Raw genomic sequence first — 13,279 nt, forward strand, 5'->3', positions numbered from 1 at the left:
TTATTTTCTGGATGTTAACAGTTAAGGACTATGCTTTGCAAGAATCTATATTCTGTATCTTCCAACTATAAAAAAGAGAACTATCAAGTAAACATGGAGATGGATGTCTATGAGATGAAATAGGTAATAAACATACATAGTTAAATATAGTTAAAATTATTTACTGTGTGACCATAAAAGATGTTTTTTTTACCTGGCAAAGTCCTGTAAATTGGAGCATGGAGAACATAATAGCAAAGTCTTACTGAAATCAAAAGGAATGGTCACAGTCTTACCATTAAGCATGTCTTGATGCCAACATATTGTGATGGATTCAGCCAGAAAGGTCAACTGTGCTGTTACTGTATGCATATAAAGTATTAAAAAATTTAGAGTGTTTGGTGGTTGGTATTCTATCAGTTAGTGGCTTTCTATTGCACGTGGTCTTCATAAGAACAAATTGATTTGTGTCTTAATGGAATCTGAAAAAAGTAAAAATTCGATTAGAGTCAGTTCTGCTTAGTAGAATGTAACACTAATGTGTTCACTTGCTGTTAATTTAATGAAAGCAAAACAATTCTGGTAATCTCAATAAGTAGAAAATCTGAATAATTCTTTGTTTTGCCTTTTTCCCAGATTTTGCTTGTTTTTTTTCCTTTTTCCCAGATTTTGCTTGGTTTGTGATCATTGAACCTAGTGTGTTCCATGAAGTAGTAAATACTTACTGTTTGAAAAGATTTCTAGTGTAGCTGTAATGCCAGTAGTAGCTGCCACATTGGTGGCTAGTTGCAGAAACTCCACATACATCCTGCAGTTCTTGATATATTAGATGCAATGTATCATTCGTATTGTTATGCTACCTTGCATGAAGAAGTAGTAATGAAAAAGCATTTGAACATTTAGTATCTTTAACACTGGGAGGCTGTGGAGGTGATTGTAGAAGTTCCTTGTGGTTTTGGTTTTGGTTTTGTTCCCTGGATCATAGGCTAAATCTGCTTTACTCGTCCCTTGCCATTGGCCCCGAGTTCCCAGTCTGCTTTATGGTCACATAAATGCCGATGCTTTTCTGCAGTGTTTTTCTGGTTTTGTCTTCCCCTATTTCTTTCCGTAGTTGAACACTTCGCTCCCTATAAAGGTGTTCGGTTTTATTATCATATATTGTCCTAGTTTCTGATAATCTGGATGTACTTAACAGCAGGAGTCCCAAGTTTGTTTGCAAAAGTGAGAAGCCCCAGCCATTCTGATTCTGTGATGCCATTACAAATATTTTATAGTGTGTTGAGCAGAAAGGGATACAGGCTGCTTCATTCCTTCACACAGAAAGATGTGTGGTGACTTGGAAACATGGACAGTTAATATTTAATGTGTTAATTGTTTAATAATGTTGGTTCATGATGTCAGATCCTGTGCGTGAACCACTTCATGATTATTACCTTTGAGGATATGTTGCCTGTGATTAATTGTTCACATAAGCAGAAATACAGGTAATGTTTCTGGACATATTGGATGATGTCTGAACATTGTGATTGAGCACATTTTGAAGGAATTGTTAGTGTTATTCTTTTTACATAAAAATGCAAACAAACAATACTTAGCTATCATATTTTCCAGGACTGTTATGAAACTTAACTTTATAATCTTTCAAAAAAAACTTTGAAGAATGCAAGTTCAGTGTAATTGTAGCAGTACAGGTAAACTGCATATCGAAATTGCTGGAAACAAAGGAGTATGGGGAAGACATTTTAGATGTGATTGAAGATCCAAGAAGGCTTCACGAATCATTTTATCAAATTTATTTAAAGAAAACTCTACTTACATAACCATGTTAACTTTTTAAGAAATGTAATTCCAGATGGGTGAGTTGAGTAAATTGAAATGTCTGTGGTTTGTCTTTACTCTGAAAAGAGCTTTGAAACATTGTTGCACAGAAAGCTCAAAGAGAAGCAGAAGTAATATTGGCTGGGTGATAGTAATAATGATGATAATACCAGTAGTGGATAATGTACAAGTGACAGATAAGCTAAAATTAATTTTTATCAGTACTGTTACTTCTGGATATGTGAGAAGCATCAACCAGAATCCTGTATGATTTAGCATTAAGTTTCATATTTATATATCCATTAATGACATGTAGAAGTACACAAATTGAACAGTGATATAATTTTCAGATTACTATAGCTAAGAAATTTGATAAATACAGGGACTCTTAAATCAGAAGTATAGATGGGTATGTAAACTTAGGAATTTGGTTGGGCAAATATGAGGTGAGAAATAATGTAAAGAAGAATAAGATAACAGGTTGAGGAAAGAATATCCCAGACAGACATAAACCAGGAAATCTTTCACTAGAATATAATTATGAATAAAACACTTTCTGCATCATTTCATTATTAAGAAACTGAAAATGAATTTTAAATTCAGTACCATGGCAGGCAAAGACTGATTTGATTTTGAAATTAATATCTGGGTACATAGTTGAAAATTTTGTGGTAAAATCTGCTGCAAACTTCACAGGATAGCTGTCTAACTGAGCAGGTCCAGAAGGTAAGTCATGCTGTGTGTAGTTATGATCAACCTTGGTTGAGAGAGGAAAACAACTTTAACTAAAGTCTAGGTGGAGCAAATTTTAGGAAAAGAAAGTAAATTCAGCATGTTGATTGGGACTCAAGCAACTTAAAAATGCAAGACCTCATGAAATATTGTAAAAATGTGCATTTTCAAATGTTATATTCTCAGTGTGTTTACAAGGAAAAATAAAGTACTCTTGGCTTAGGTAATTGAAATGAAACAGAAAATGTGTCTTGGAAAACTTTTTTTTATAGCAGAATTTTTAAAAGGTGACATTGAGTAAGTTGCCTGCGAGTTTTCTTGTTCTGGTGTTAGGATAAAAGAGTAATCTCACACCCTCTTGTGCTGCATATGGTGACAAATGCTAACAGTTTAATTAATCGTCATGATTGTATGTTGCTGATATTTATTTGTAGGTGGGATAGCTAACACCTCAGTTACAGTGAAGTGCTGGAAGTAATTTTCAGGGTGTAAGGAAAACTTTAGGATAAGCTGTTAAATCTGGTACTTTCCAGTTACCCTGCTTATTTCTTCTGTGGAACGGTAATTGAGTCAAGTAGGTTACTGTGTTAGAGTAATAACCACGTAGCAGGTCTGTGCTGCTCTCTTCTATGCAAGATCTGCATTCCAGCCCATTCAGTTCCATGTACTGGGCACGGGGAAAAAGATTTATTCTTGATTGATTCTGCTAGTAGAGGTACAAAATCTCTATTGCTTAGCCCAGCATATACTGCTACCATTAATATTCCATGTCATTTTTCAGGACAAAGAAGGAGTGGAGGGCGTATCTGTGGGAGCCATTCTTTCTGACTACCAGAGAGTTCGAGTTGAAGATGTGTAAGAAAATATTAATCTTTATTAATATACACATTCTGGAAAGTGCTTCACTTGTTTGTTTTCTAACTCGAATTCTGGAGCAGAGACAGTTGCTTTATTTCTCATGTTCTATGATACCCAATTCATTCAAATTGTTAATGTACCTTTAATTTTCTTTTTTCTTTTTTTTTTTTTTTCCTGGAACCATGTGTTCATTAGTAAAAATCCAGTAGAGACTATACTGGAGTTTTGGATTGCTGTTCAGGTTTCAGGTGAAAATACTCAGAGTTTTGATATCAAAATAGTTGAGTAGGTTCAGATCTTTGATTTCAACAGAAAGCCCACTCAGTTCCAGTGACTACGGTGTTGTGGTCAAGTATCTCTATTTTTCAACAGAGTTTTAATATAGAGGAACATTCTGTGACTTGTTATCAGGAATTAAATGCAAGAGAATCCTTATGTGCATATCTTCCCTTACTTCCTTAAAATCTAAAATCTGTTATCATTAATCAGGAGCTTTCATTTGTCATTTCTACTGTGCACACTCTTTAAGTCTAGATAGACTGTGATACTTTTAAGAGTCTTAATTTAAAACAGGATTATGTAGTGGGAATTGTGTGTATTTTATGAGCCAAGATTTGATTTGGGTCTGGAAATAAATTTCACTATATATGTCTGATGAAATGCAAAACCACCTTGTGTTAAAAATGAATTATAATTGCATGAGTTCATTAGTTATTTGTTGATGATAAAAGCAAATATCTGAAATCCTTTATGAACTGTAAGAATGTAAATGTTAATGCTGTGCCAACTTGACTCACATCAGCAAGTTACACAGCATGGGTGTTTTCTTTACACTTTATGTAGGTAAATTGCAGTCAGAAATAGCTTCTTTCTTTTTCTTTTCCCTTACACTTAAAACATTTTAATGACTGCCTGATCATGTTACTAGATATTTTAGAAAAGATTGCTTTTGTTGATTGTGGGTTTCAGATCTTTTACCACAGCCAAAAGATTGACAGGACATCACAGTATTTCAAACAGAGCTGATTAATTCCAAGGTCACTTGGTGGTAAAAAATTTTTACATTGATCTGTGGATCTACCCCTTGCAATAAAGTTACTTCACGTAAACCATCCCAGTTACTTAGATTCAGCTGATTTGTTAGCTAAAGTTAGCCACCTAAATTAACTACTTCACATTTAGAGTTGCTAAATATTTCTGTTAATTTCACAACTTAGTGCTTTGTTGAAATACATGAAAGTAATAACAAAACCAATCAGATTATATGGGTGCTAACTATGGATTTACATGTCAGCATTAAACATCCATTTTACTATAAAGTCTTGACACTAATACTGGTGGGTCTATCCAACATATGAGAGAAAGCCCATAGGTGGGCGAAAGCCCATATGTTAGATAAACAATAATAATTGACAAATAAATCTAATTTTTGAGTGCTCTGAGCTCATCCCATAGTTAAATGTTTTTTAGTGTTTCAGGAACTCGGCATTATACATTTTATCACGAACTGATGGTACTTGACAATTTGCAGAAGGGTTACCTATCAATAGTGCAAATTAGTGATTCTCTAATTTGATAAACAATCAAATGCTGTGTAACAAATGCTGTCTAAATATGATATGTATCAAAACAAATAATTAAATTTACATTAACAAGTTGTTACTTTGTATCACAAGCTGTATACATTTTCCTGAATTATTCTTTTCCTTGGGTGTTGATCCAAATCACAGGTTTGTTGAGTGTAACAAATTCAGCACATTTGTACTAGTGATGTGTGCCACATTTATCACTAGGTAAAGTGCCTTAGAGGTGTTCATAAAAAGCGATCACTTCCTAAGGTATTAATTGGTTTGTGTCACTAAAGGTTTAGGAATTTTCTCACGGTTTTACCTATGTTCCCGTGCAAATCTGTTTACATCAGTGAGTTACATCTTTCTTACATAGCTGAATTATAGTCAGAACAAGTTTATTTTATTTCATTTTTTTAATACTAGACTTAATGTATATACTGAAATCCAGCAATAGTAAAGTGTTGTAATTGAAATTGTAGAAGAAAAATTATTTAATGGTAGGAAATGAGAGAAATTAATTTTCTTTAGTTTTACATGAATCATACTGTGTAAAAGCATAATGCTTGGCTTTATCCAACTTTTTGTTTGTTTTTAAGATGCAGAAGGCTTAATCTTCAGCCTTTAGCTTACCTTTGGCGTCGGAACCAGGAAGTACTGCTTAAAGAAATTATATCATCTAACATTCAAGCCATAATCATAAAAGTGGCAGCTCTTGGTATGTATTCAGATTTTGAGCAATATTGTCTACTGAAACTTCCCATGGACAAATCCACAACGTAACAGAGGAAAACCAGAAATTTTGTTCTGTATTTTAGGATAAGAAATGTTAATATGAAGCAAATATTCAAAAATTACGTGGCTGATAACAGTCATGATGTCTGAATAATTAATTTACCTCTATGCAATTCATTCTTAGAGGAGACATGGACAAGCTGGAAAGTAATTCTTCCTAGTCATTAAATTCCTTTTGTAATTTTTTTGTTCTAGTTTGGTTTTGATTTGCAGTAAAGATGCATGCATAATTGAGTGGTTCACAGTATTGTCATTTATAGATGATGTAGACTGGTGGCTAGACAACATTATAAAGCGACCATGAAAGTTCTAATAGAAATACAACAAATTAACATCAAACAAGATGTAATTATATGAGGCTGAAACATTTTGTGTAACAACAGTCCTTGAGTTGGTAAAGGATATAGCAAACAGAAATAGTTTGTCATCAAAAAATGGTATTTACAATGTGGTGGTTTAGTATACTAGAAAAATCAACATGTCTCTTCATTGTCAAATAGGTAAAATGAGGTCTGTATAATGAAGCAAATCAATATGAAAGATAACCTGTTTGTTTATTGTTTGAATGTAAACATAAGGTCAAATGAAGTTTTATAGGAAGGCTTATTGAATGACGTACTCTATAACCCTAAGAAGCACATGTGAAACGTGTTAATGGTACAATATATTCATTTCAGGCCTCTATGCAGCTTTTCATTTAAGAGTATCAAGTGAGGTCTTAAGCATAAAGTGTGACCAAAGGACCTTTTCTTTTTGGCTCGACTATAGATTTGCAGTCCATTGTACCAAAGAATGGCTAATATAATACAAGAGCGTCAGTGGTGTCAGTGGTTAAAGATGTATGTTTAAAAAATAGTGGTGTATAATCTTGCATTAGAAGTCCAATGGCTGGTTTATCTGGGCAACTTTCACATCAAATTCCTAATGTCTGTCTTCTTTAAAGAATGCTTTATAACCAAGTAGTTTCTCCTTAAATATTAACCAAGAATTGAAATATAATCCCTTTAGACTGGATGAATTCCATGACTTTTTTTTTTTCCTTTAAATTAATTCTTTATTTTTTTAGTTTATTTGTTCCTCTTTAGCTGGTATAGTTTCTAACTAGTTTTTACATTATCACTATGATGGTCTCGCTGTATTTTTCTCTAGGATGTGCTAGGGCTGCTAGTGGGATTAGAATGATTCGAAATACCACATTCCCTCATTCACTTATAGGTAACAAGCAGTGTAATTTAATAGTGTTTTCCTGAATTTTGGAAGGCCAGTTGCAACTACAGAGGTGTTGAATGCTGTTTTTTCTACTATAAAACACTTCTTTAAATTGAGGAAAAAAAAATCATTTTTAAGGGAATAGTTTTCAGGCCATGTGAAGTACATTTTTCTATTTATGTTATTTTTCCATAAAACAGAATGCATTCATTGCTTATGCTGACATGAAGGAAAAATAAAAGTCCACAAAGAATATGTAACATACTTTTTCACATGAGAATTATTTTTTGAAGAAAATATATGATTTAAATAGTAGATAAAACTGTTTCACAAGTAGACATCATTGATGACGTGTCGTGTGCCTTAAGCAAGATAAGCTTGTCTTTTGTATTCTCCAGTCTTAAAAAAACTTAAAATGCACTAGTTAGTGCACAAAGGGTGCTTTGTGGGCTATTCATTGAAGGAGCGAATACCATAAATACTTGTAGATAGCAATTAGATAGAAAATCACTCCGAGTTTTTTTTTTCCTTTTTATTTTTGTGGCTACAGGTAAAAGAAAGATCTTATCAGAGTCAATTTCTCACCTGCCTCAGGCAGACGTAATTAGATGTAAGCAAATTTAATGGAGCTTGTGTTCTCTGGGGCCATTCTGTAATGCTTTAATAATTGCATGCCTTATTAAAGTGGATTTAAGGTATGAAGGCTGTTTAACATATCAAGTGGCAAAGAAGATAAGATACATTTTAACTTTTTGCCTCTTAGATGAATAATCAAAGCTAAACTGCAATGAAAAAATTTAAAATAACAGATTTAAGAGTCTGAAGAGTAATGCATTAGATGGCACATTGTACAGATGTTAATGTAAGAAGCAAATCTGTAACCTGAGCTTGACATTCATCAGTGCTGGCATACTTGTACACCCGCCTTGTCCTGTTTTCCACTAACTCAGTGCCAGTATTGGCAAGGTAAAAGCCTGTAGTTTTATGTAGAAAACACACAATTATGCAAGTAAATGAGCATTAGTTTAGTACATTTCCCTAAATCCACCATTACAAATTAATATCATAAACTTTGCCAGTGGCAAGAGTTTTCTATCTCGGAGTAGTGTGCTTTGCCAGATGCAATACCAAAGGCTCTCACTTACATGCAAAAGAAGTATTGCTAGCAAGCCTTCTTCACCTGTCTTTTGTTGATCTATAAGTAGATCAGGTTCCTTTCCTTTAGAGTCTATTTCAGAGGGTTTAATGATGAGAGAAAAACATTCCATGATCTAGCAGCAAACTTGAACTATATAAAAAAAAAGCTGCTTATGCATATTTATCTTGAGTGCCATTTTCTTGCTGCGAAAGATGCCTGTATGATGCATGATACTTTTGTATTTGAAATATACCCCTCTTCAGTGGAAATCCCAGAAAGTCAGAATGAGGTTACTCAGCAATAGCTAAAATAGAAGCAGTTATTGATTGTTTTTAACATGTGTGTGCCTGAAATTCCAGTAATATCGACTGCTCATGTGAGACAATGTAATATAGCACTCTGTAATATAACAGAGACAGTGTAATATAACACAGTAGTAAGATGTGGCTTTGATATCCTTGCTCTCTGGACACATTTTAAAGATTAAAATACTAATTAACTTGCAGAATATGCATATAACAGATTCAACTTTTAATCTTGGTAACTTTATGTACTGGTCTTACCTGTGCCATGTTCTAAAGCAAATTGCTTCCACTGCAGGACAAGGTGTGAGAGAAGGAGGAAGGTTACATTTGGAAGGAATTTTTGGGTTCCTCACAGTATGGTCCTCAGTAAAAATTGAGCATCGAGTTTTATTTAGTTTTACTTTACTTACAGAGTTAACTATACCTAAATCTTGTTTAGAATGAACACTAAAACTTAAGTGCCACTATACATTTTAAAATATGACAAACCTCAGTTCTCACATATATAAAAATATAGCTGAATTTTTTTTTATGTCATGCAGTTAAAGCAGTTTGTCCTCAGTGATTCTAGTTTTCTTGAAGTTTTAAGAGTAATATTCACCTTCAGTAAGTTTTGTAAGTGCACATTGTTAGCTTGAGAAAGTGGCGGGAAAAATTGCTGCTTCAATGTTTCAGTCAAAATCAGAATATAAACTCAAATTTCTGTCTTTTATGGGATTAATATGCATTATTTACCTTATACATTGCAGCTTCTTCCCAGTTTGGTTATAGCAAATTAATGATTTATTATTGAATTAAATACCTGAAAAAACATTGTTAATTATGAGATCACATAATAGAAATACTAAGTTGAAAAAGAAAAACTCTTTCATGGTTAAATTATGTTTCTACCTTCTAGCTGTTCTTTGGATCACAGGAGAGAACTGATACCATGATGCTGTTCAACTGTTAGACAATAATAAAAGCTGAAACTTTGTATCAGGGCTGATTAGCTTGTGGTCCTCAGCCTACAGTTGAAGTGGGGCTCTTATGCCGTGGCTGCATCCTTTATCTTGTAGGTCCAGCTGCTATGAGTGCTTCTAGACAATCTGCATGCTCAGCCATGGGTAGAGTTGAAATCACGGGCTGTGGAAGCCTAAATTCTGAGATGGTGTGGGCCCTAGTTGCTTACCCACTCTACTTCCCTCCAACAATGGAGTAATGAGTCCTTAGGGAGCCACTGCCATCTCCTGTCTGTCAACAAATCCAAAAGTTCCTTCTCTAAAATGAGCTGTCTGAAGTATGTATATTTAACTTCAGTCTCTTTTGCTGCAAGAAGGTCTTGATGCTTGCCTTACAAGGTCAAGAAGATTGGTATACTCCTGCTGTACACAGAATCCTCTGAAAGCCTGATAGTTTAGGGATGCGTATGTTTTTGTATATGAGCTTTTAATTTAGGGAGAGGGAATGTTACTTCTCAGTATAATCAAATCAGTACCTGGAGCTTTTGTTCGTTATTTAAACCTAACCACCTAGGTGTCTGTATTGTTGTTTATTATTTGCATGCTACTAGTGTACAGAAGTGAAATCCTGACTCACTGAAATTGATAGACTCCCATTAATTTTCATGGAGGTAAGATTTACGTATATAGTACATTAAAAAACTAGCACCACACAGTTCCTGGTTAAGCTCCTAAGGGTGTAATTTAGTGTTACAGATAAACCAAGCTAACAGTCAGTCGCTGCCAAAAGGTTGATTTTTCCTTCCCCCTTCTAGCTGACTCTTCCAAACCACAAGTTTCTACTTGCTTCTGCCCCTGTAAAAGCTCCAGTGATTGTATGGCTGCAGCTGGGAGATCCAGCAGAGAAGTACTGCTTTTTTGTGTGTGTAGGGAACTTGCTGTGTAGATGCCACTGCTGCATGGAGGACAAAACTCTTTCAGTAGAAAGCTTACCACTGAATTGGGTTGGCTGTAATGTCAGATCATATCCTGATGTAAAATTGGTGGTTGTGTGAGTTTTGTCTAAGCACATCATAGGTGCAATGGAAAGGAACAGTGTTCTTTGAAAATGCATCTCTAGTTTTCAGTAGTGAGCAATTTTAAAGTCATTTTTGGGGAAATTGAAGGAGCTTGTTGTGTCATCATCACAGGGGAACATACTTGCTTCCTCTAAATATTTTCAAAAAATTCTCAGTTCACAAACATAACAGAAGGAAGCAAGGAACATTTTGTTAAGAAATCAATACGAGATCCCAGTTGTTTTCTTCCATATTGTATTGTAAGGATTTGTTTGCTTACTTATTACTAAATAAACTAAAGATTGGCATTATTCTTAGCTAGTTCTATGCCATTCAGAGGTGATTGTTCCATTGCTTTTTCCTTGGGCAGTTATCAGACACTGGAGCAGTAATAGAATCTATGACAGTCTTCACAACCTTTGTTCTTGATAACATTTGGGTTTATTAATATGAAAAAGACTACTTCTGTTTACCATAATTTGAAGTGGAACATAAAATGACCGATAATATTTTTCCAAGTACTGTCAAATTTATTGATTGTCTATTCTGTAAGGAATAATATATTCTAAAAAGTAGCCTTAAACTTTTATTAGAAAAATTATCCCTGAACAATGTTAAAGTATTATCTTGTAGATACATACGACAGCTTTTAATTAATTTTTATTGTAATTTTTTTTCAGATTATAAATTTGGTAAATTTACGCCTATCAGGTACTTTAGGAAAGATATTCTTATTAGTCTTTTCCCCCTTTGAATCCTTGTTTCCTAGCTAGCGCATGTTATTGTCACTGGATTTTCAAACAAAGCTTCCAAAGCTGAGTTGGTCCTTTAGAGTTTAAGTGTATTTGATGCTTTTGCCTTCCTAATACATTTGTCTACTGCCTCATTTATCTACATCATCCATGTTATTTACAATAAAAGACGAGGTACCACACCTGTTTGTTTACCAGATGTTGTATGAAGAGACTGGGGAACAGTTGTGAAACCACAGGAGCCATTTTAGCTCAGGCTGGTTTTTTTTTTTTTTAATGAGGGAAAAGATTCACATGGGAAAAGATCAACTTGGAAAAATGGGAGTTTTATGTGAGACCAGAAATCAATCAAAATTAGCTTGGGATTTAAGAAGAGCATGATGCAAAAGAGACAAGTAAGAGAAGAGAAAACTAGGAATGGTCTTTAAGTGAAGAAAAGTTTTGATTCAGAGCATAGCTGAAAGGCTAGAGAAATAAGATAAGAAAATAATCTTTGCATTTAGAATGATATTTGCCTTGATGCTTGTATATGAATGACAGATACTTGGTTACAAGCGTAAGATGAGGTTTTGGAAAGAGCTTTTAGCGCATGGGTATAAAGAAATGTTTGAAAATAAATTTTGTTACAAAAAAGAAGAAATGAGATTTTGTACAGTTTGCATAACTGGATCTAGAAACAGGTTAGAAGGAAATATGATTCCCTCTACTATCTCTTGAGCCTATAGGTTGGAGATTGGGAAGGATGTTCATATTTTCAGTAGTAACAGTTGACAGGAGTTAGAAGGAAGATTGGGAAAGTCAATGTGCCTGAAAACAGAAAAGTAATTGGAAGTTGACATTATTGAGTGCAGTGCTTCTTAAGAAGATGTCAGAGATAGACAAAATTGGAGAGAAATGGCTTTAAAGTGGAAAGATCTCTCTGCAGTTTGGTGGGATCAGATCATGTAAAGAAAAAGTGAAATGGAAGCAGTGGGCTAAGAATGGATTATTAGGCATTTAAAGTGAAAGAGAAAAGGGTAAGGGTTCTAGTGAAGAACAGTCAGAGAACTTTGAGCTGAAAAATAGTGGAAGAAAAAGAGCTTAGTGAGAGATGTCAAAAACAGAAATAATCTTAACAGAATGAAAATCGAGAGGGAGAAGTGGTGTCTTCTTGCTGCTCTTTAATGCTTGGCAAGATTTAAGTCCTGGATGCACATTCACTGTGCAGACTTCTGTGCTGAAACAGAGTGTAAACTCAAACCTTTAAAGGCATATCTGTGTAGTCAGAACCATAGGTGCTTGCTTTCCGGGTCTCTCTGAGTTGAAGTTTTATGAGACTTCTTGTCCTGATGTGATCCTTTATTTCTGTTCTGGCCTTTAACCTTTTGCAGGTGATCTACTGATTCCCCCTCTTCAGAAGTTGATCCATTTGGGGACTGTGACTTTTTAAAGGTTTATAAGTTATCTGCGTGGGGGTGGATTTAATGAAAGTTACACAAATTTTACCACTTGCACCATGCCTCTTTCTCTGCCACTGAATCAAATTTCAGTCCTTTTCTTCAAAGCTTAATAGCACTAGAACTGTTCAAAGTATGAAATACCAGAATTCTTTAACAGGGACAAAATGGCACATCCTTTTTCAGCCAAACTGGTGCTGGAATGGTTGAACTTTATTAATCTAATTAAATACATTAATAAATAATGCTCTAAAGTAATGCTACTCAAAACATTTCAGTATGCCGATGTTAAAGCCACTGAGAACATATTTATATTGGGAAAGTCATACATATGTGGCTGTATGAACCGAACCTGTAATAACTTCTGTTTTGTGTCTCTGAAGACCATTGAAAGTCCTGAGAGGAAGTTGACTGAGGCAGTATTTTCAATGAACTGAACCATTTGCTGTATAGAGTCTTGGATTTCATTAAAAGCAGTTTAATGCTGCTATTAAACAATTCTTCCACAATCTCTTTTTAAACTATGAACATTTTTGAGTTTTAAAAGTATCTGCATGAAAATATTGCCTTGTTATTTGATGAAACAATACAAAATTTCTTCAAAGATTTATTGAGGTTTCTGTTCCTGAAATGGCAGAGCTAAGTTGCTTTGAATCCTAGCTATAACTAGAACACAAATAACTTTGATGT

The 13,279-nt window shown here is 34.3% G+C and overlaps 1 protein-coding gene across 4 annotated transcripts in view; it reads left to right on the top strand.

The window, feature by feature from the left end:
• DPH6 (diphthamine biosynthesis 6) overlaps positions 1 to 13,279 on the top strand; it is a 214,225-nt gene that overhangs the window by 49,334 nt on the left and 151,612 nt on the right. For all 4 annotated transcript variants that reach the window (XM_075712890.1, XM_075712891.1, XM_075712888.1 and 1 more), the window contains exons 4-5: positions 3,311 to 3,384; positions 5,555 to 5,673. In XM_075712890.1, the coding sequence (XP_075569005.1) occupies positions 3,311 to 3,384; positions 5,555 to 5,673 (193 nt within the window). The remainder of the gene's footprint in view (positions 1 to 3,310; positions 3,385 to 5,554; positions 5,674 to 13,279) is intronic.

This window comes from Pelecanus crispus, chromosome 6, assembly GCF_030463565.1.
Source record: "Pelecanus crispus isolate bPelCri1 chromosome 6, bPelCri1.pri, whole genome shotgun sequence".
Lineage (NCBI taxonomy): Eukaryota > Metazoa > Chordata > Aves > Pelecaniformes > Pelecanidae > Pelecanus > Pelecanus crispus.